This window comes from Mastigoproctus giganteus, chromosome 1, assembly GCF_048544385.1.
Source record: "Mastigoproctus giganteus isolate SK-2022 chromosome 1, ASM4854438v1, whole genome shotgun sequence".
Classification (NCBI taxonomy): domain Eukaryota; kingdom Metazoa; phylum Arthropoda; class Arachnida; order Uropygi; family Thelyphonidae; genus Mastigoproctus; species Mastigoproctus giganteus.
The window spans coordinates 239,424,870-239,448,699 of NC_143575.1; the positions used below are offsets into that span (position 1 = coordinate 239,424,870).

The following is a 23,830-nucleotide window of genomic DNA, read 5'->3' on the forward strand; positions in this document are numbered from 1 at the left end:
GGGGGCACCACCCCAGATGTGGGAACAATATTCCATGGCAGGGCGGATTTGAGATTTATACAGAGTGAGCAGCTGTTTGGAAGAAAAGTAACGCCGAGAGCGAAAGAGAAAACCAAGTTTTTTAGATGCAGAGGAAGCAATATTTGTAATGTGCTTGTGCCAAGAGAGATTAGAAGTCAGGGTAATCCCCAAAAGAGATATATCATTTTGCCTAGAAATCGTAGTGTCACTAAAGATAAGCATAGGAGCAGAAGAATCCTTTTTGCGAGATATAAGACAAGACTGAGATTTAGAAGGGTTGAAATCAACTAAGTTGTCTTTGCCCCACTGGAGAATTACTTGGAGATCGGCATTTAAGGAACTGGTAGCAGATTTTCGAGGAATGGAAGCTGATTGAGCAGGGCAAGGTTTCTCAAACCGGAAAGTGGAACGCAATGTGCTATCGTCGGTAAAACTATAGATAGGATTTCCGGTCAATGGAAAAAAGTCATTAATGTACAAGAGGAAAAGAGTAGGAGAAAGAACTGAACCCTGGGGAACACTAGCATTAGTGGAGAAGTTAGAAGATAGAGAGCCATCTACCCTCACCCTCAGTGAGCGATCAGAGAGAAAACTGGATAACCAATTACAAAAAACAGTTGGAAAAATATCATCGAAAATGATCAAATATTTAAAGATGGAAATCGTGCTTAAACGTCTTATAGTTTTTAACTGAAAGGATTAATATATACCTCCCCTCCGGAAAGTTTTTTGCCTCTTGTTTGTTGATATGAGACGAATAGTATTGGGTCATCAATACAATAGGGGAAACACCCCAGAACCTCTTCCTGGTTTAATGCTAACATTAAATTTTATTTTCTTGGAAATCAGTAACCCTACTGACCGTAGAAAAGGACAAATAACCAAGACATCATCACTTATAAAATGGTAAGACCTCTACCACGAAAAAAAAAATGGTTCCCTTTTTTGAGAGAATTGACGACAATCGAAGAGAATTTACATGTTTGCTGAGAAACATTATGTAATGGAAGAGAAGACCTTCATGAAATATTTAAATGCTCAGCTTAATTAGCCCATCTTATCTTAATCATTCCAGCATACGGTTCAAGAATTTCTCCATAACCAAGGACCAACTAATTGAGATAATACAGAAGTATTTCTAAAGTTAACAGTATGTCTAGATGGATTTCCGCTCTTCAATTTGCACTGTGTAACGTCTACGTAGTGGTTACCAGTGTGAATCTCCGGAATTTTGGAGTATTTGTATTGTGCACCCAATACCGAAACGTATTTAGGACCAAAGGATTACAAGCCTATCGCTATCAACTATGGATTGCTGAACTCTTTGAAGACATTCAACCACGGTTAACAAAGCTCCAACTACAAGTCTCATCACCTCCACACTAATATTAAAGACAAATCTACCCTACTAACCTACTTGATACATAAAAACAGTGGGAACCGTGATCGATCAAGCGCAACAGGATATCATCTTTTTCGAGGTAAAAGCTACCTATGACGACATCAGTATCGCTGCATCAGAAGCTAGCGCAAAAATACCAGTTAATCAAAGAAAGTTCACCGTATTATAAGTAGGAGCCTCAGTCCGTACTAGAGACCTCACAGAGTATACTGGGACCGTGCCATAATGACCATTTCAGGAAATGGCTGCCTACCCGATCGACACAGCGGCGCCCAACACCAACAAGCTCCAGAAGATATACGAGGGAAAGATCAGGAAGTAAAAAGACCTAAGACAGGAAGCCAAAGATATGTGGCATATGGAAAAAGTAATGATCATCCCGATTATCGTATCAACCATCGGTATGGTGCCAAAGAGCCTCCATAAGAACCTAACAGCAATAGGCTTCCCAAAGAACACTTACATGGAACTCCAGAAAGCCGCAAACCTGAATACCTGTAGGACAGCAAGGGTTTCTCGACCAATAGTAATAATAGCAATAATAATAGTAACCGGACACAACCAACCACCCCATGCCCTTGGTACCAGTACCCGTCACAGGGGTGTAAAAATAAAAATAAAAAACCCACAAAGGGAAAAAATATTATAATAATAATAAATGGTATTGTAGTGGTTCCACTTTGTTTGTCTTTAAATTTCCTTGTTTGCTAAAGACGACTGGATCTATACCTTGTTGCTCTTTGCAGTGATATTACATTAACAGAGTGGTAGGGATTTGGCCATTTCTCTTTTATTTTTTTTATGAAAAATTCAAACACAAAAAATATTAAAATCTATAGTAAAGTGTATGGGTTGAAGGTTGAGAAGATGAAAGAAGACACCTGTTGATATTAGACTTGAATCTATGTAGATTTAAATGAGAAAGAAGGAAAGTTGGTTCTGTGAGTGTGAAGTTGGACAGTAAGTGGATGATGACTGATTGTGGTACGTGTTCGGACTGGTTTGGAAGGGAGAGGAGGAATTACAGAAGCCAATTCAGAAGAACAGTGCCGATGGAAGTATCTATAGAAAAGTCATGCAGCAGAAAGAGAACGTTTGTGACACAGAGCGTGAAGAGAGATAAGTCATTAATTAACCTAACTTCTCTCCTTTTAATTGAATATCAACTTGATTTGTATTTATGATATTATAAATTAGCAAACATAAAACAGAAGTTCCTTAACAGAGGATAGCTTATCCAACTTATTAAATGTTAACAGTTTTTAGAAAGTCCATGACTCACAAATACTTAATCGTCGTTCTGCCATAACCAACTCTATATACACTTCCAAGTCGAACGGCCAATTCTTTCAACGAATAAACTGCTCAACCAATAAGTATCACAATCCAAAAAGTGAAGTGGAAAATTTTTAAATCCGCCACCTGTCAATCCCAGGGTTTTACAGAGTTTATCGTACTTTAATCATGGCGATACCACTCCAGCACGTGTGGCAAATTTATTAAACGACCTCGGCTAATGTGCACCTCTAACCATAAAGACAAGGTATGCAATCAAAGAGCTTAAAGTCTTAGCATCCTTTTTATTTTGATAACCATTTAAGGTAACTTAAAACATCATGCATATGAATCACTGACGATAATTTTCATGACGCAATGGCAGAACTACCTTTAGTGGTAAATTTCGCTTACGAGTTGGTTGTATAATCCATATTTCGAGAGCCGATCAATCTGTCCTTTTAAGTGCTGCGGATGAGTTGTTTTGGCTGTCGTTAGCGACCAAGTGGAGTCGTAAGCCCACAGGAGAAATAAGGGATGCTAGTAAAGTAAACATTCGAAAGGATCGCCATGATAACAGTCAGTTCTCTCATCTCTGGTTATAACTTGTCATATCAACCACTTTCGCACCAGGACTCTCTTGTGGGCGTCTTTATCTTTTATTTACGTTGGCCCAAAGACACTTTTCCATATGGTCGAAGTAGTTTACGTTTAAGGAGAGTAGTGGGTGTTACGTCATTGTCTTTTTGGTAGATGCCCAAGGTGACTTGGTTGTCAATAACCGTATGTCGCAATATGTTGCTCTACTTCCTAATATTCAAATTAGTTTCTAGTTGTACTAAGTACTTGCACTACTCTGATGAACATATACGATATTAGAGATCATTTATAACTTATTTTGTTGCAGTTGAGCAACTAACTGAGGTGAGAATCGTTATCAAATATTTTGTGATAAAGAACTGGACTCCGACTGATATTCAAAAATATATCTACCCTGTTAATTAGATTTAGCAACCAGTGAGTTTCATCTATTCCTAAATCTAAAGAAATGCTTTTAGGGTAGTGTTATAGACGATTCTGCTATGATGGATGCTGGTGGACTTCTGGTTGGATAGCCATCCACCAGATTTTTTATTTTGGCAGGAATTAAAGACTTGGAAAATCGTTGGTGAAATTTTTTTAGTATTGCAGGAGACTGTTGAAAAATAAAAAAATACTTTCGTTATTGTCATCCAGTTATTTCTGAGGAGTAGAGAAACTTGATCACCCTTCTGCTGGTTTCGAAATAAAGAAAATAAAGTTCTTAGTCGATGAACACTTTGAAATTTCCCTTCAATCCAAACGTCCCAGCCCTTCCAGCCTTTGTATATTTTCCCTGCCATGCTCCTGAAGTCGACCAGGGAAGCTTTGAATCACCCTCTGTATAACCACCCACACAAAAATTCTTGATAAGTTACGTCACATCAAATAAAAAACTTATACGAACAACTTCTGAACACGTGGCTAATACATGAACCTGCGCTCTTGTACATGTGCTACTTTTTGGCTAATACGCTTTAGTGTTAAGGGGAACTCGCTCATTGCTCCTACATTACAAGCGACAAAAAGAAAAAAAACTTGCAAGCTTTAATGAGATCTTCACGAGCTATGATAGTCATTATTCCTTCCCCCGACCGAATAGTGGTGTAATTCGAACTCTTAATGGCTTATTCTTGTAGCCCTCTTGGTTGCCAAGAAACGCCGTTGTCGACACCCTAAGTATAGTCGCCAAATTAACATAACCTTCTGTTACTGGGAGACAGAAATAAACAGTCGAGAAGAAAGTGGTTGTGTTGGGTGAGCATTCAGGCAACTTCAAAGGCAAAACAAAGTCAATGTGATACAATCAAAACCTTGTTTTCAATGATTTATTGGGACAATAAGATTGGATTGGTTGTGGTCTGTTAGCTTTGGCTTATTATCGTATTATTAATTGGATTTTTTTATTAACCTCAGTTCATTTAAATAAAAGCTTTGTCCGGCAAGAAAGCCCCAGGTTTTAAACGAAATATGGGGTGACCAAAGACCCAGTCTTGCCCCATTGTAAGGCTTTATAACAAAGCCGATACATTTCTTATTGATTTAAAAGTTTTAGTATCATTCGGAAAATATTTATATTTACTTTTAAATCTCTTAAAAACCTTGGCAAACCATTTAGTTATAATTGTATTAAAACAATAGTGGTCCAAGAGAAGACCCCTGAGAAACACCTATCTCAGGACGAAATGTTAGATACCCTGTTCACCAGGGCATCTAACACATCTCCATTGTTGCTTGTGAGACTGCGCGTTAGATTAACCAAGTTCAGGGGAAATATTTGCTTCTAAGATTCTATAACTACCGGAAATGGTCTGGATATGTAAGGGATGTTTCCATTAACCTTCTTGTGTCTTGAGAAAATGAGAAAGCATGGAAATTCAACAGTTACAGTTTTTAGTGCTTCGATAATAGACCCATTCACACCAGCAATCTCCTCCACCCTTTCCTCGTAGTGTGCCACCAATGCCTGCGAAATGTTTAACATTCCCAGCTGCCACTTGGAGGAGTAAAATTGGCCCAGTACTCGGAAACGTTTATTGTACATTCGAGAAGCTGAAGGGTGTCGCTTAAATCAGGGCAGACGACAAAAACGCTTCCAAAAGCACCGAAGGATTCAATGACCTTATCTGATGCTTACCAAATGAAGCTAATAAGTAGCTATTTGCAAAAACACGGCTCCTCTATTTCTGTCATTCTGTCTCTTCACTTGTCAGGCAAAGCATGAAGATGGAAGCAAATCACCACCAATGGGGTACAAACTAGACGTGACAACTTGATTATATTACGTCTCCCCCCATCAACTACTTCCTTTCTCTTCTTCTAAGTGGTTCACTTCACTTTCACAAAGTCACGCGCGTCTGGAAGTCACCTACTTATCCTCCTCTGTGGTCCATAAAAAAAAAAGCAGGTTTCTTTAGACTGACGCATTTTTCCTAATTAAAATTCTGTTAGCCGCGATTGGATGGTGCCTGGTTGGGAGGATGGATGGGGGGGATTAGAGCCCATCAAGTGATCTGTCCCCGAGTGTTTCCCTACGTCATGCTGGATCTTTTAAGTATTTTGCTTTGCCCCTACATTGTCGCCTTTATATTGCGAGAGTTATGGAAAACGTCAGACCGGAGACGAGAAAGAGTTCTTTGAAAAGCGGAAGAGACAGATTGTGACCTTTGTTCATAACCTAAAGGGAAACTTTACATGTGCTCAGAAGTCAAGAGAAATTTATTATTCTCCACTATGGTGGTCTGCGGATTGCAACTTCTGTTGTTTTTTTTTTTTGCCCCACCACTTTAATTTTACAAGCGATTCTATAAAGTCCACCTGAGGATTCGAAACTGGTTCAACGCAATTCTTACTGCCATACCCTTATTTATGGCTTAATTCCTGTTCTCTATAAAGAAAAACAAATGACATCATTCATATTTAAACAACCACATGTGAAAAATAGAGGGTATATACCAAATGAGGCCCACCTGGGTCTTTATTTGGTGTTTGCTGGTTTGTCCTCAATTTTCTTCCTGCTTCGTTAACGCCTAATATATTTTTAAATCTGTTTATTTCTCATGGAAAAGGGATACACGTAATAATATATCTTACCACCAAGAACCAGCCTAAAACGCTTCCATTTGGGCATAAACAATGCCTTCTATTCTCAAATAGTAAAAGCCCACAGCACATGCGCTAACAATTACGTAAAACACTGTTGACACCTATCGGCCAACAGCTGTACTTCGTTCACAGTGAATGGATAACTTTGCAGACTCGTGTCAAAATATTGTTCTCTGCTGTAATATAAGAAGTAAACAATATTTTTCTGGAAAAAATGGTAAATTAAACAAAGGTCTCCTTATGTCTTTTTATCATTAGTCAAGTTGCTTCGAATGTCATTTTATGATGATAAAATCGTGCATGATTTCTGCAGCATTTATTATCGAAAAACGCATCTCTGTCAAGCACACAACAGAGAAAGCAACGTAATTTGGAACTTTGCCTTCAAATAATATTTCTCGTGCGAAAAGTGTGAGCTAGCGAAGAACCATTCCCACGTTGATGTGAAAATACGTTGGGTGAATGTCAACACGGGTTGTTTCAATGATTTGAAAGAGCAATAATGGATTCTGTTTTGTTAAAAAAAAAAGGATGGGAGATTGTATCGATTTGCATGGGAAACACATATCGTATACGCACGTACGTCTTGTGGTTGAAAAGAAAATATATTCCCAAAATCTCATTTTAAGATGTAATCATAGATAAACAAAATCCACAGAAGAGTTGTGATCAAGAAAAGCGTATTTTTGGTTAGAAATAGCTTTGGAAACGAAGGCTGTCGTTGTGGTCGAGGGGTAGGGGGAGTTAGAACGCTGAAAGATCAATGCGTGTGTATATATCCGGCGCCCTTTGAAAGTAAAAGGAAACATGGACACGTGATGAGTGAACGGAGCAGTGGAATGCTTGCTTTTAAATAGAACACTGGGATTAATAGACGTTCAGATTGATTGACTTCTGAAAAACAGCGAAAAAAAATACCCATCGAAGATGGACAGCGGATATATGACAGATAAATAATAAATAGTGAGATGTCCATCATGAATTAAGGAATGTTCTTTGTTCAGAAGACTTCCAGTCTAATCACGTAGGAGAAATTGTGTCTTGTTAACCAAACAGGCAAGAATCGATCTAAAACTTTCTCAGGGAAACAAAATTACTCACTTAAAATTGAGATTTTGAGCGCATTTCATCAGCACCTGGTAATGTAATTAAATAAAGTAACAGGCTATTAATTGGGAAGCGAGATTATAACTAGACATATTAATTATCCTGACACTTAATTAACTTCGCTTATTATTAAGCAATACTAGTTGCAAACTAAATACATTTCTTGCCTATCGTGGCTTTCTTTCGTTCAAGAGAACTATATTGGGAGGAATTTAAAAAAAAAAAAGTCTTTGAACACTGGAATACTACACCTCATTCTCTAATATTCACATAACTCACGATGTGTAGCACATTTATTAGTATTCCAATATTTTTGTTGGCGTAGTGTACTTCTCGACACTTTTTAAGCAACCAATTGAAGGCCTTCAATCTCTAGATGTAATCTTTGCCAACTCATAAAGCATGTCTTTCTCTCTAGACATGCTTTATGATTTCGATTATCAACCGGTACATACTTCTCTGGAAAAAGATTATGCGCTTCCCACATTTTCCGAAACTAATCTGAGCATTGTCCTCTTCTCTCCAAAAAACGCTGATCCCATAAATATCTTAATCCGGCAATATATGCGTTCGTATTTGTTCTCTACCCAAGGGAGGATCAACAGTATCCAACTGATTTAGCTATCAAAGACCATGCGCTTTACTTAAATCAATAGCTGAGAACACAGCACCTAAACATCGTTAGAAATCTTTCCACCTGCTGGTTGGGAAGATTACTGGCTGCAGAGAGTATTCTGTCACCACCAGATGGCTCGCAAAGTTGGATTCGCTTTCAGCTGCTCCACTGATTTAGACTAGAACTCCCTGACAGCCTTACACCATTAACATTTTACACACGGAAGTATTTATTCCTACGGTAGCTCAACACGAAGGCTTAGAAATAAGACTTGAAAGTTCACATGTTCAATAGGCACACTTTTTCTTTGATTATTATTATTCTCCATTTATAGTTCATGATTTACAGGGAAGATTCAAATTATGTATTGGCAATTTATAGGTAAGATTGTTTAGTTTGCAATTTACAAGTGCAATTAAAAACAACCCCACCAGCTTGGTTCGCAATATAGTATTTCTGGTTTTAGTTGGCAAACCAAGGTCCTTTAGTAACCTTTAGTAACATTTCGGGACCATCTTGGTCCCGAAATGTTACTAAAGGTTTTTCCGGGATATTTTGGGACAAGAGACCGAATACTGGGACATCTGGAATCCCTGAATAATAGAAACATAAAGCCTTCTGTTGGAATAAGGTACTGAAGTTCTGTTGGAAACTTGGAGAGTATTTTTCAAATATTGAATTCGGTCAAACCATAGGGAACACTGCTGGCAATGTGGTGATTTTAAGGTTACGTATTGGACAGAAACAAGTTAAAGCCAAGAAACCTCACCAAATAATTCTTCCCAAATGTATTCTTTATTAAAATTTAATTCTCTTTAGGAATTGATCTTTATCTGTCTTTCCTTCCTGATATGGGGGCCCTAATTAGTTGATAAGTGGAGTAGAACCTGTAATGCTTACCAACCACCCTCCCTGGTCACAAACGAAACATAACTTTAGAGTTTCCAGTGAATCTAATGGCCTCTCCTGTGGTTCTAGTTATTGCATTAAATGTTTTTCATACATCCACTGTTTAACAATTTATATCCAATCAAAATAAGTTCAGATGACACAAATTTGTATTAAAATAGATACCTCGACAAATAGCGTGATATTAGGCTTCAAAAAAATTTCTTAAATAGCTTCAATGTAATATAACGAAGAGAGATAGAAGGATGCTTGGGTTGTAATGCTACTCCTTCAATTTTTGTCACCTTTCCGTTGGGAAAATTTTAAGTGAACGAGCACACACACTAATGGTGTTTAATTTCAGGCACCATCCGTCAAAAATGTCAAGGCTATACGACAGGCCAATTATGAGGGCGAGCGCAGGCTAATAAAAGTGACACGGGGGTGGCATTAAGTGTAATCAATTTTTTTTTTAAAAGAAACGCGCTTCTTAATTTTATCTCGTCTACATTAATGAAGCGTGTCGTACACCTGAAACAACATTTCATTTGAAAATTTATTTTTGTCTCATTTGATTTAGTTAAAATTCCATTCACGATAATTCAGATGATCATCGATTCTTACTGTTTATATATTTATTTAAGAAATTTAAATCTGTAATTTTAAAAATAAGCAAATTCATCATAAAATTGTCTTATTTTTCCTTTTTTAACTTTTTATTAATTTTTTTTCTTATCTCGCATCCCTAGTTTTGCAATAATGACCGTTAAGAATTAATTGTGAAATTTCATAACCAAGTCCAACTTCCGCGCATGCTCAATCAATTATACCCAAGGCCATATAAGGCCATGCGATTGGAAAACTGGAGCGGCATTTCTAATCAAGGTAAGCCGCATTTCTTTGGCATTAGCCCAAAGAACTATTCAAGAAATATGATTTTATTATTAATTTCTGAATTCCTTTTTAATTCTCGACTGTGTTTCATATTTTTGCGAGGACTTTTCATCCTGGAAACGTGCAGAAAGTCCAGGAACATTCCCAGAACTTTTTCTAATCAGAATTGTTTTTCTTGTTATATGGATGCTGCACATTATAATTATGTAATATTTCTACTTCCCCTCACTCTATAAATCCCTTTATTATCTAACATATTAAATTTAATTTCTTAAATTTATTCATACACCTTTCATTTCTTCTCATAATAGTTAATAACTGCAAGGTGAAAGAGAACTTCGTGTTTACATAGAATTAGTAATTACCATACAGTGCAAGGTAGTCAACAGGTTTTGCCACACCTACGAAAAACGTAGGTAAGAAAATACAAATCCCTCATTGCATAGGTAACTGTCCAGTTGACCTTTGAATGTCTTCAAACTGTCAAACCTCAACTATCTGTGAAGGCAAGTTGTTTCAGTAATCAACAACTCGCTGGTTATAAGAATCAGGTCACCACTGATACACCTAGTTGCCAAACTCTATAGCCGATGATTGGACTCTTTCCTCGCACGGTTGCTCTTTCATCAACCTCACCACGGGAGTTGCCCATCTTTGGACCCTTTCAAGAATCAGATGAGGTCTCCATACTTGGACACAGTGTTCAAAATGCGGCCTTACAATTCCTTTGTACAGTGAGATTATGGTCTTTTCCACTCAGTGTGGGAGGGATGGCTATTCTACCAACAGGATTGTACATACGTACATAGCATTATGGATGTCTGGAGAATTGAGCCTACGTCGAATTAGTTTTGCCAACCCTAAGGTGTTTTCTCTAATTATAATTAGTTAAATAGCAACGCTTTGGGTACAATGCTTCAAGTTTAGCATTGGAAACAAATATACCACCCTATCTCACCCTCAAGCTGTGCACATCCCGTATTGCTAGGCTGCTGCTCACTTTTATTCAGAACAGCTACCAGCAAAGGATAATACTAAAAAATCATTAACTTTAAACAAACCTTTGTTCACTTAAGAGAGGATAAACAGAAATCTTTACATCGTAGAATCAAAATACTCAACTGACATGCGGGTTCTCAGGGTTGATTCCAAACCAATGTCATTTTATTTTCCTGGAAAACACTGATTAGTTCGGGTAACTGGATTATTTACATGAGGGATACTGGAATTCTGTACGGTCTTATAAACTTTAATATCTATAAATAAAAATTAATTTAACAGAAAATTTTTTGTGGTTTACGTAACATAGAGGGAACAAAGTAAAAGAAGCGGGGATCAGTTCAATCACAAAAGAAAGGTTCTTCTTTTGTGATTGAAATATATTTTAAAAGAACTGTAACGTTTATCTTTTAGTTGGAAATATTTTCACAAAAAAGATATATACAATATACAAACAATGAGATATCGGAAGAAAATTTTTTGGAACGCTTCTATTTTGTTAAGTAAACTCTTGGTATGATAATTCCAGATGGGTGAGGTTGAATTCAAGGATTGCTAATACTGTTGTTTCATAGAAGATGACAGCATCTAGTTTACAGGTGTTCTTTTGGTAAATCCCAGTGTTTTGAATAGTTTAGTAGTGATTTTAAGCTCATAAGCATCAAAATGAATCGTACTAGAGAAGAGCACCCCAAGTGGTTGATCACACCTTTCTATAACCACAGAGTTAATAGTGTATTCCGGATTTATTAGTTGCGAGGATCTGCAGGATGAGAAAGAAAGAAATGATTTTACACTCTGAGGGGTTAACAAACGGGCAATACAGTGGTACCCACAGAGAGAGAATTTACTGAGGATGCACCGAAGCTGTTGAGAATTGGTTATCTCCTTCACAGCTGAATAGATGCCGAGGTCATCTGCGGAGAGAACAACTGGAACATCTGAGGTGTTGATGAAAGAAGCAAGATCATTAAAGAAAGCCATGAAAAGCGGAGGACCTTGGGGGGACTTGAGGTACTTCCATTTAGCCAGATAAAAGGGTTCAAGTTCACTGCGTTGGACTCTAACTCTTTTATCCAGCTCGACCCGTTATAATAACACTCAGAGAACGTATAATATAGCTTTGCAGTGCGAGAAATGACTCACAGAAATCTTGAGCAATAAGGAATCCATCTGTCAGATGGGATCAGATGAGATTGAGGAACAAGGTCGGAAATAACTGAGTGGACACAGTTGTTCAGATTATTAGTGAGAACATCGATATCGTCAACAGAATCGAAGAATTACTTGTCCATATTGCTAAGTTGAGCAGCAGCAAGTCAGCCATTCTAAAACAATGGAGAATGTGAGCTGTGTTCAAGTTGAGAAAAGTCGCAATGATGTCAAAAGTGATTGGCGAACGATCCGAGTTGAATACAGGATTGTCTTTTCAAACATCTATCTGAGTACAGTAGAAGAGAACATAAGACCAAGGTAGGCATAATTCCAGTTGAAAATTTTCAAACTTGTTCATGACCACAGCTGTGAAGTATATTAAAAAGGACCCTGGTCTGCAGTGATGGAGATGAAAATCCTAAATTAGCGAGTTGAGAGTTGATATCACTGAAAACCATTATGTCAGCATATTGAATAAGAGAGAGGATAGATTGCAGTGAGTTTTCTAAACACTGAAGGTTATTATTAGATAAAGGAGGATGAATATTAATAATGAATAAAGGAGGATGAATATTAATAAAACTTTTAAATTGCCAAGGTGAAGGAGGTGGTATAATGATTCAATACTTGTGAAAGTTGATGCAATTTCACAGAATCAGCGGTTTGGTACTATTCCGCCTCCACGAGATCCTCGGTCTTTCCTATTATTTGTTTATCGTTTAATGGGATTTTTTATTGCCCATTTATAATCTCCTGGTCATCACCATGTGCTCATACCCAAGTTGCAGTGAGCAGGTATATGTCATATATGTGTGTGCGGGCCTTGGATTGCTCTAAAGGTAGGAGGGCATCGTGTCTTCAAAGAGCAGACGTCCACACTAAAACCATATTCTTCTTTAATTAGGTTGATAAGATCTTCAGATTTGGTGGCAGGGCAAAGCCTGTTTCGAAATTCGTGCTTTAGTGGGAATAATGGTGATATTATACTTTTGTTTGAGTAATTGGCATTTAGCTGCATTAATTTACTTCTGTGTTTGATGGTTTCTGGCTGAACACTTGGAAAGAGTTGTTTGAGGCGTAGAGACTTCAGCACTTTCTTATGTTGATTTATTCTATTTAGGCCGCCTTGGGTGTGACATTTCAGATTGGGTATCAGATGCAGGCATTTTCATTGTGGTTGGGAGGGAGGTTTAGAAAACTCATTAGAAGAGGCAGCGATTATTTTAACATATGTTGCTTTAACGAATGTTGAAGAAAATCCCACTTGGGGACTTTGATCTTGTAAAGTAGAGCTGCAGTATTGAGCAGAAGAGAGATCGATGGTAGCAGTGGTTTGCAGCAGAGGATTCATCATTCGATTTTTCAGAATCTGTTCAGTAATAATTTGTTCTGTTGAAGAACTTGATTCATAAATTTTTAATTTTTTCAAGTCATATTGGTTACTGTGATTGCATATTAATCGTTTACAATGAATGCACTGAATAATGGGGTCAGAGCTGAAACCACACATGGTGCAGAAACAAATATTTTCGGTGAGGGTTAGTCCTTAATCAGAGACTCCATGAACTTACTCACCAACGAAGTTGGTGAGTAAGTTCATGGAGTCTCTGATTAAGGACTCACTGGTCTATAATTGTCATGTCTATGCCTCCTTTTGTGGAGTGGGGAGAAAGTTGGCTCTTCTCCAGTCGAGGGGGGATCTCCCCGGAGTCTAATGTTAACATTCTCAGCCGGATAATGCACTCATATACTTTTTTTAGTATAACAGGATGTATACCATCTACTCCTGGAGCTTTCTTTACTGGAGATTTTTTAATACAGTAATTAATGTTCGAGTATCATACTTTATGAATTTCGAAAGTTGGGTCTGCCCTTGGATGCTTCACGCTGACACCTAACGACTGAAATTGTCATTGCATTTTTGTAACATCAACTGTGGTTTCACCACATCGACTCCTGTAGAGAATTTTTTTAAAATAATGTCCACCTCATATAGAAAAAGAAATCAGTGGAAAAGTATCTTTTATTTTCAGGTTTCGGGCCAGAAAGGAAAAACTAGAATTTGAATGTAAGAAAAGAAATTTCTAGGGGGAATGAAAGGAAGAAATTTCAGAATTGAAAACTCCAGAATGTCATTAAGATGATATGTCTCTTTTTCTTGGAAAAGCTGTTACAAACAGAAATAAATAAACTTCACCAAACAGGAGAAAAACACAAAGGCGTCCAGAAAATCTGAACACACGATAATCTTAACTACCTTAAAGATCTAGTCACTTTACTAAACTTCGCTCTCTCTTAAATTAACGATTTTTTTAATGCCATTAACAATCTCCTCCGCCAAAGAGTAAGACATCTCAGATACCTCAAATAAAATTTCATCCCGTATTTTTCTTAGCATCTCTAGAAACAGTTATTTTACACTAGCGGATTTTTATGTTTCTCAAGGAAGAAATGCAATCAAAGACCCCTTCATTTCTTGTTTTCCTTTAATGGGAGAGTAAAAAAAATGAAAAGAGAGTCGGCTTCTCTCTTCTAATGGCAAATCTTACTGATAAGCAATTAAGGAACATTTTATTGGCGGTAGTAAACGTACGGCTGTCCACACTTTCAGTGTGTGCGCGCTTTCTTCTACGTAAGATCTCCAAACAAGAAGGCCAACTTGTCACTGATTACGAAATCCTTGACACAGCTTGGAAACCTGATAGAAGAGACGTGTTTCTCTAGTGGACATCGATGGGCACTTTAGGCTGTCTCAGAGGCACTGTTTATCCGAAAGATTATTAGGCACCATTTTTTTGGACGCACTTAGGACAGGGCTACGTGAACAAAAACAAAAAGTTACGTGCGCTGCTGAGAACGAAAGTCTGATCTTTAACAAATAACAAACAGCATTTTTCTCATTGGCATAAACGTATTTCGTCCACCTCCACCCATAATAAATCTCTTCTTGGTTAGGATGTGCATTCTGTTATTTCCATATCTCATTAAACGTCTTAATTCACTTAAACAACGCCACCTGTCAGGAATGAGCAGAAACCAAGTTCGCCTACGTCACTGAGACTCAAGTAAGTCGTTATAAGGAGATTAAATGTTCACTCAAGTGATTTAACTTAAAGAGACAGAGAAATGTAATAACATAATTGGAGAGACAAAATCACTTGCAACACGTGGTTTCTGGAGTACATGAAAAAGAGGGCCTTTCTTCTTTTTCCCTTAAGCCACTAACTCCAAGAATAATATTATTAATTAATAATCATTAAAAAAGCATTTCCTACTTTGCTTAATGATGTACATCATTAAAACGACAAAGATGATCGAAAATACGCTCCAAGTGGTTAATACATAGTTAAGTAATAACCAAGCTCATTTACCACTTAAAAAGAACTCTAATCCAGCGAACTCAAGAATTATTTAACAAAAGAAAGCGAGTATATCCGAAGCTATTGAAGTAGATAGTTTTAGAGACATTAATTTTTCATATGCTTTGCTCATTATATATTTTTATTTGTCTACTTCCGGGATTTCATCTTTAATATTTTCCAGATATGTTGGTCACATAATTGGGTGAACTGTATAATAAGTCCTTAAGGAATTCAGAAATGTTTTTTGTTTAAAATGATCGATGAATTGTCAGTGGCTGCATCTAGCACCATGAAGTTTATATATTTCAATGGAAAAATCCAAATCAATTTGGATGATTGACGTTCCCGACACCGGCTAACTTGGCCAATATGTGAAATAAAGCTACCATGTGCTGTAACTTTTGTGGGAGAATTTAGAAACGGGAGGAAACGTGGGAGAATACTGAACGTAAAAGATAATTTATTCTATGAGGTTTACTTCGGCCCAAGTCGACTTTTTCTCAACTCTTTTGGGGGATGGTGGGGTTACAAAAGAAAGCAATGTACTGATGATCCATTCTTTATCTTTATGGGTTGATGGTGCTGCGCGGGTAACCCAATGGTTATAATCACTGTCCTCCAACCAACAAGTGAAAATGGCCCGGGTTCGATTGTCTTCAAGAACTCCAGGAACTTTTATGGGTTTTCTCCCCAGAAACTAGGGTTTTCATCCAGAAAAACAGATGTGGACACGTCGACAGATGAGTTAATTCTCGGGGTGGCCCTAATACGAAATTTTTTTATGGGCTGAGGAGTACGTGTGTGAGTCAAAAGAGTTTTTGGTACTTGTTGTGTGTGTTTGAAGGAAACCTACTCCTACTTAAGCAGCAATTACTTTGTTGCCAACAAGAGGCTATTTTAAGAAACAACAAATGCTCCTAGAATACACCAGTGAGGAATTTAGCGGGGTTCAAAAGAAGAATTGACGTCATTTTCACAGCCGGAGGAGTGTGATGAATGCTGGTTTCCCAGAGAAATCTAATGATTTTTTAGTTGTTTCTACACTAGTAGTACACAAAGAGGCTCTACGACTCTTTGCGTTCTTACTGGCTCGTGTCGTCAAGGCTACTGATTTTGCTAGTTCGAAATCTAGTTGGAAATTGTTAAATAAATTTTCTATCTGAACTCCTAACGGCCACCTAAGGTCAGAGGAGTTTGCAAGATAGAGAACACAAGGACTGTGTTTAACACTCACGTGTGCTGGAACCATGATCAGTTCAAACACGTGTACTACTCTGTCGTCGAATTTGATCACTTTGATAATGCGTTATCGTAAGCAGGAAGTTTTACTAGACTTAAATCTTCTAATAATTGATTTTGATTTGAGAAATATCTGAAAATAACTCTTAACACAACTATAGGGACAATCAGTCTTGTAGTTATTGGCTTTATTGTGTAGCAACTAACGATGCCTGGCTTCGTATCTCCTTTAAAATATGGCCATTCTATTTTCTCTGACCTTTTAAAAGATTATTGTAGTTAAGGCGAATAAGGTGCCTTTTAAATTAGTGGTAATTTGAGGCAACCTTCATGCAGAGTGTGGGAACACCATTAAAATGGATTCTCCACAAATAGGATTATAGGATTAATTTTAGAAACTGATGTACAGCTATAATATGATAAACAATTGGCGTAGGAACTTGGCTGGATATAAATTGCACTAATGAATTAATTAACTGTGTTGTTTTTTGAGTAAGTTTTTTTTTCTGATTCTGAAGACACCTTAAGACTAAAACTGCAGATATCGTGTGATCACGTTGCTCTGTAGTTGCCGAAGGATAAATTTGTTTTTTTTTCCTTGCTTAATGTATGAGACTAGCACATTCTCTGAATATGAATTATGAAGATGAGGAAGAAAAGAACTATGTTCTAGAGAACGTGTCCTTGTATACCATTATTTTATAATTTTAAAAAGTCAGATTCGAAGATGAAACTTTTCTGCTGCATCCAGTAGTATTGCCAACTTTCAATGGAAAATCTTTTAACGCTGCTTATGAAGTCGGCTTCCATATTCATTTCACACATGTCTGTCTAATTCATTCCACAGATGCTCAATGAGGTTAAGGTTGAACCCCTTAGCTAGCCATCCAGTGGTAGCACGCTGTTTTTGCAGTCTTTTACACACACTCAGTGATGACATCCCACACGTGTTCAATTGGATTGAGGCCAGGCAAATTTGGAGGCCAATCAAGATGGGTGATAGGGCCCTCACAGTATCCGTGTCATCGGGCCCTCACAGTATCCAGTGAGGGCCCGATGACAGGGCGCATTTTCTTCTTGGAAGACCACGTTTCTCTCCTGAGAAAAAATGCAACATGGCAGGGTGCCCATGGTAGGAGGCTGCCGGTAGACCTCACCAGTGATACGTACCAGGGATCTTAGTTCTTGGTATACCCTATTTTAAGCAACCACAGCTACCTTCCTGGATAGTGGGCGCCATGAATGATGGGTCCATGGACTCATGTTGCTTATGCTTATGTTCTACCAGGTATTTGGACTCATCTACCAGTGCACTTGTTTCCAGCCCTCCAGTGTCCAACCAGAGTATTGTTGACACCACAGCATTCCCCGTCCAAGGTGATCAGCGGCGAGGAGAGGGTGTCTTTTGGGTCGTCTGCTAAATGAGTATCCAAATGTGTTCCAATATTTTTGACAACCTAGTAAGATATCTTGATAAATGCATGCAATATATTTATAAAGTGTGAATTTATGTATAACTGAATTAACATTTTTTCCTTTTTTTTCTTTCTAATTTCAGTTGCTGTTGTGGCGGCATTTTTTATCTGCTGGGTCCCATTTCACGCTCAGCGTTTGATGGCCGTATACGTGAACGAACCAACCCCATCTGATGTGATGATCTTCACGGTACTCACTTATATATCTGGAATCACCTACTACATCAGCGCCACCATTAACCCTTTCCTATACAGCATCATGTCTCTGAAGTTCCGGCATGCCTTTCGAGATACCTTAGCTCGGTGTTTAGGGCGCAGGGCCACCCGACGGGGTACGTTCGCTAACATGTCGCTGTACAACAGTACACTCCGCTCGGGTGGCCTAGAAACAACGGAATTCTCTCTCTTGTCAGAATCGCCTCAGATGATGGACGACGGGATGCCCGCTCAGTCAGACCGCGGGATCAAAGTGAACCACGAAACTAAAGTGCGCTACGAAAACAATCTGGTCACTCCTGCCATTTCGATCCTGGAAGCCAGCGATAACGATGATCCCAAGAAGATGAGCAGCTCAATAAGCAACAGTAGTTTGCAGATGTTGGATGATGACGTATTTGATGGTGCTGAGCTGAGCGATTACATGGAGAAGTTAAAGGGAACCAGGGGATGATGGAATGCAGTCAGCTTCTGGATCTGAATGCACGTCCTGGATTGGATTGCGAACTGGATTCTGCATTGGATTCTAGGCTGAATTATGGATCAAATTCCGGACTGGACTCCGGATTGGATTTCGGACTGGATTCTGGATAGGATTCCGGACTGGATTCTGGATCATTGTAACTCTAGAACAAATCCACGTTCTCCAAAATGTGACTTAAATATTGTCTTGACATTTAGATTTTCGTTCGTGGTGTTGTATTGCACGTGCATGCCAGTCATTATCTAAATGCTGTTGCTGTCTGTTTTAAGATGACTTCGTGAGTCTGTGTTCGTTATTTTTCTAATCGGTGGTGTAGTTATCCAACAAACAAATCTTCCTGTTTTATCAGCCAGATTAAATATAAAAACAGATAAGTATTTTCGAAAGAGATAATATTTATTGTTGTACGAATATAATTTTTCTTAAAAAAAAGTATTCAAGAAAGACAGCTATATAAATTAAAATAGATTTTATAAACATGAATGCGATTTCCATTAAAATTTCGATGTTTTATCGTATATTTTCGATATTCAAGAATAGAACACCTCATTAAATATTATTTATCTAAAAGTACGTATAAAATAAAAACTTGATGATGCTTTTAGTTGTTGTTCCTTGACTTCCATTCATCTGGTTACCATAACAACAGACTTTGGTTGAGCATGCGTCATTTGAATTGTAAAGCAGGAAGCTGAAAGCGTATTATGAGAAAATAATTCGATTAGAGAAAGCCATTTCAAGAATTGCACCCCATTAAATATTAATTATATAAACTACGTATAAAATCGTAAGACTTTCAATATTATTATTCCTCGATTTCTTTTTCATTTGGTTACCACAGCAACAGACTTTGATCGAGTAATTTTAAATATTTATTTGAAATGACACATGCTCAAGTTTGTTTATCTCCTAAATATTCAGAGGTGCAGCTGTTAATTCTCATTATTTATCTGAAAAAGCCATAAACGTATAATATTATATTCGACTTACGTCAAAGACATTTCCGTTGAAATTTGAATATTATATTTTAGTTTTCACGTTGAATTAATGCATATTTTTGACATTATTACACAGCTGCTAGGATGCAGTTGTAATGAGATTGGGAAAGTGTTAATTTTATTGACATATTCAAAGGTACACTTTAAAGTGAAAACATAAGACGAGGCTATAAAAAGTGAAGAATTTTAGATTTGTTTTATGCGTAAATAAAGAAATTATATTTTTCATTTGCTTCTCAATAGATAAAGATAAAAATGCATTAAAATTCTGATATCGATTCATATATCTAAGCTATAAAATTCAGGATTATTTAAGTAGAAATGGAATTCTGAAGGATACTCTGCATTGGTTAGCTATTTTGACAGGGTCACTCATAAGCTGGATTTAGGGAATAATTTCGACATTGTTTATTTGGAATTCAGCAAAGCATTTGACTCAGTCCCACATGAGCGGTTACTTCATAAGTTGGAAGAGTTGGAATCACGGGGAAAATCCTTGGATGGCTTCAGGGTGGGAGCCAGAGGATTGTGATAAATGGTTATTCCTCAGATTGGGTTAATATAAGAAGTGGGATTTCCCAAGGATCAGTATTTGAATTTCCCCAAACTGTCAGCCTCAACCACCCATGTAGGGGTGGTTGAGGCTGACAGTTTGGGGAAATTCAATGGTCAGCTGAATACCTACGGGAGGAGGGAAACGCATAGGTTGCTTATGTCCTTTTCTTTTTATTATTTATTTTATTTAATATTACTGTTATTATTATTTTACTCTATTTTTTTTTTCTTTTTGACTGGTGCCATGGAAAAATTTAAGCGAACTTTGATTATCGTGATCAAAAAAAGAAAGTAAACAAATTGATGACAGCGATAAACCGAAGGAAGTCAGATGACATTAATTTTCCCAAACTTCTTGCTTTTTTCTAGGTCACAGTTGTTAGCATTGCCCTTGGTTTCTAAAGAAAAAAAATTGAAAACCAACACACTTAACTGTTTTATTAAACTGATTACCAGGGACTTCACTCAACTAAGTTACAGAAGGTGTACGTGCAGGTATTTCTCTAGAAGTATCCAAATGATGAGTGGGTCATTTAAGTTTGACGAAGGCGGAAGTATGTTAATTTTCGTTGGAAAAAAAAAATTGTGCAACGAGTCAAGTGTGCGTAACTAGTTCTTGCGAAGAGTAATTTGTGCAGATGGGATGAAGAGATTGAAGGGGTTCCTAGAAGGCTAAGTCGCTTTAAGTCAATAGAGATTACTCCTCGTTGGGTTGTTAAAGAAACAGAACTTTTTGTCTTTGTCCCCTTTTCCTTTAGTTAGTAAACATTTAGAAAACAGATTTGTAGGAGAAAAGAAAGTTATCTTTTGCATTCTAAGTTACTGTTTAAGTGTAATATTTTAGATGGAGCACCGAATTTGATGAAAATAAACTACTGTTAGAAAAATATTACCTTATACTAATGCTAGTTAGTTGTAAAACAACTTTCATAAATAAAATTGCTTTTCTATATATTTATTATAAATTTAGTAAAAGAATTATTTCCTGACTTTTCATTCAGGAAAATTATAGATGCCCTCAGAATAAAACCGACTTAGTTATCAGTCTGAATTTAAGAAGAAATGGTTCTTAACGGGCAGTCTTCACTTATAGATAACTGTAGTCCACAGACTTCAACCCCATTATGCGCAATGCTCAAACACTGGATACGTTAGAGCTCATTTTCAATGCAAAATCATTCAGCGAAGAAAGGCTTTTCTAAATAGGTCAGTTCAGGCATCCTTGAAGTTTCTTAAGATGTATTGGAGAAAAAGAAAAGTTCATCACGATGGACGCGATGCCCTACTTTTATGCAGCATTTGAATCCAAGAAGCTGTTCTTCATCAGGATTGAGGACTTGGCACGCTCTCCATACCTCAAATTACGAGGGTCTTTTGTTTCTAGTAACAAATCTAAGGTATTCACCCTTGATTTTAAGAAAATCAAGTCACTTAAGAAAAACAAACAAATAAAAATCCCTTCCTGTATTGGACAACGTGTTTCGCATGCGTATTCTCACAACAAGGCAAATAATCTATGAATTTAAACTGTTTTGTGGATAGCTTTTAGCGCAAAATGTACTACTACTACATTTTCATTATCTATCAATGGAAATTGTGTCCAATAAATTTACCTTATCTGTTTACAAGAGCAGGATTACTCCTGTGTAAGCGTTTCACTCTGAAAGGTAAGTCGCGAGAATGCATTAAATCTAGAAAAAACTCTGTTTCTTGCCTCTTAACCCATCACAGAGAAACAACTTTTAATTTATGTGTTTACGATACGCAAAAGCGTAGTGCTTCAAAGTCATAATGCTATTTATAGGTCAGTGTTTGATTTATGATAATGGTTCTCCGCTAGATGGCAGCACGTGTAAAGTCTCTAAAAGTTGATTTGTCTTTCAATCTTTAAAGCAAACTCAGATTTTAATTAAAATGACAGTAATTAACAGCTTTTTATTTGTAAAATTTGTTTAAAAACAATTGTATAATTCTTTTAAAGAATTATAGATGACATAGGGTCTAATTATGTTTACAGTTTAGGGTAGTTTTTCTTTTATATTCTGTGATGAAGTGAAAAAAATAAAAATAAATAAGAGTGCTATTGTTCGCAGTGAAAACAGTCGAAATATAAACTACTTTTTAGTTTTGTAAGTCGTCTAGACTATGTCTCATTTGTAATTGAAAGAACAATAGCAAGAGAAAAAAAAATACAGATCTAATTGCACTTTGCAACTCCATTACTCTTACCCTTTGGAAAATTTGCTCGAAATCGTGAAACAGTAAAGAATCTTTTTTTTTCCTTTTCTTAAAATGCCATATTAATTTTTAATTTTAAAATTTTAATAAGCCATGAAATACTCAAATTGGATTCTTTTTGAAAATGGGACTTCTAAATTGTTAAAATCATTGGACAATATGAATTTTTGAAGTGACTCTGCAATTCTGTCCCTTCTTTCTCTCTGATGCTTTTCTCTTTTACTAAAATTAGTTTTAGTATGATCCTCACTGGCCAAAAAATTAAAAACCTTTTGCAATTGGAGTGAACAGATAGTTAAACGAAGGTATGAAACTATAAGTTGTCTCGTGGTATGATCAAGAGTTCCTTGATACCAAGGAACTCTTGACCATGTAACGTTCTTAAGATTTCGAACGTCTACCCTGCCTAAATGATGTAAGGAAGCCAGTGTTTTCTGCATCTATCAAAAAAAAAGAAAAAAAAAAATGTCAGATCCGAGTACAAAGTACCAATACTGTGTTTGGTGAATTATACACTCTTGAGGCGTGGTTTCCCATTGCCTTCCGCGCCTGTGCTGTATATTTTGTTTGTAGATGTGTATTCACAGGAAGGTTTTTCAGGTGCTTTCTGAAGAAAACTTTGAATAATTCACAGGGTAAACCAGACTTTCCCATCTGATATCGACTAACACCAGGACTCAAAATGCGAACCTCCCCAAATGAGTGTAGAAGCCAATACTGTCCCGGAGGACAAACTCTATCTAACTGAGTCCTATACAACTCTTAGACAAAAACATTGATAGATTAAAGAGACCTGTGTGCTTTTGATTCATTGTTATTGTGGATTATTGTGTGACACAGAGTGAAACGGAAGACAGAATAAATAATGACAGGTTTAATACTAATTGTAAAACATATACATACGTATAAAAGCTTCCGGTTATTATGGTAACCTTCATCAGTCAAACTGACAGTTAAGAGTGTGGAACATGAGGGCGTATACTGCCAGTCATGGATATGAACTGCGTGATGGTTAATCGTTTGATGTTGAAGCCTGGTCTGACGTATGTGAAGGTTGCCAACGTTTGTCATTCATCAAAATGGTTGCTTCAATAATAAGGTGGACACGACATCCACTGCTTCTGTTGACTGAGGTATCAGAGCATGTGATGTTCAACGACTCCAACCAGGCGCGTCGCCGGTAGTGGCGGGACCTATCTACAATCACGACATCGCGGTACGG

The 23,830-nt window shown here is 37.2% G+C and overlaps 1 protein-coding gene across 1 annotated transcript in view; it reads left to right on the top strand.

The window, feature by feature from the left end:
• LOC150091678 (pyrokinin-1 receptor-like) overlaps positions 1 to 19,171 on the top strand; it is a 50,294-nt gene extending 31,123 nt beyond the window's left edge. Inside the window, exon 2 of the mRNA XM_090376359.1 lies at positions 18,201 to 19,171. Coding sequence (XP_090232485.1) covers positions 18,201 to 18,787 — 587 coding nt within the window. The 3' untranslated portion in view covers positions 18,788 to 19,171. The remainder of the gene's footprint in view (positions 1 to 18,200) is intronic.
• The last annotated feature ends 4,659 nt before the right edge of the window (positions 19,172 to 23,830 follow it).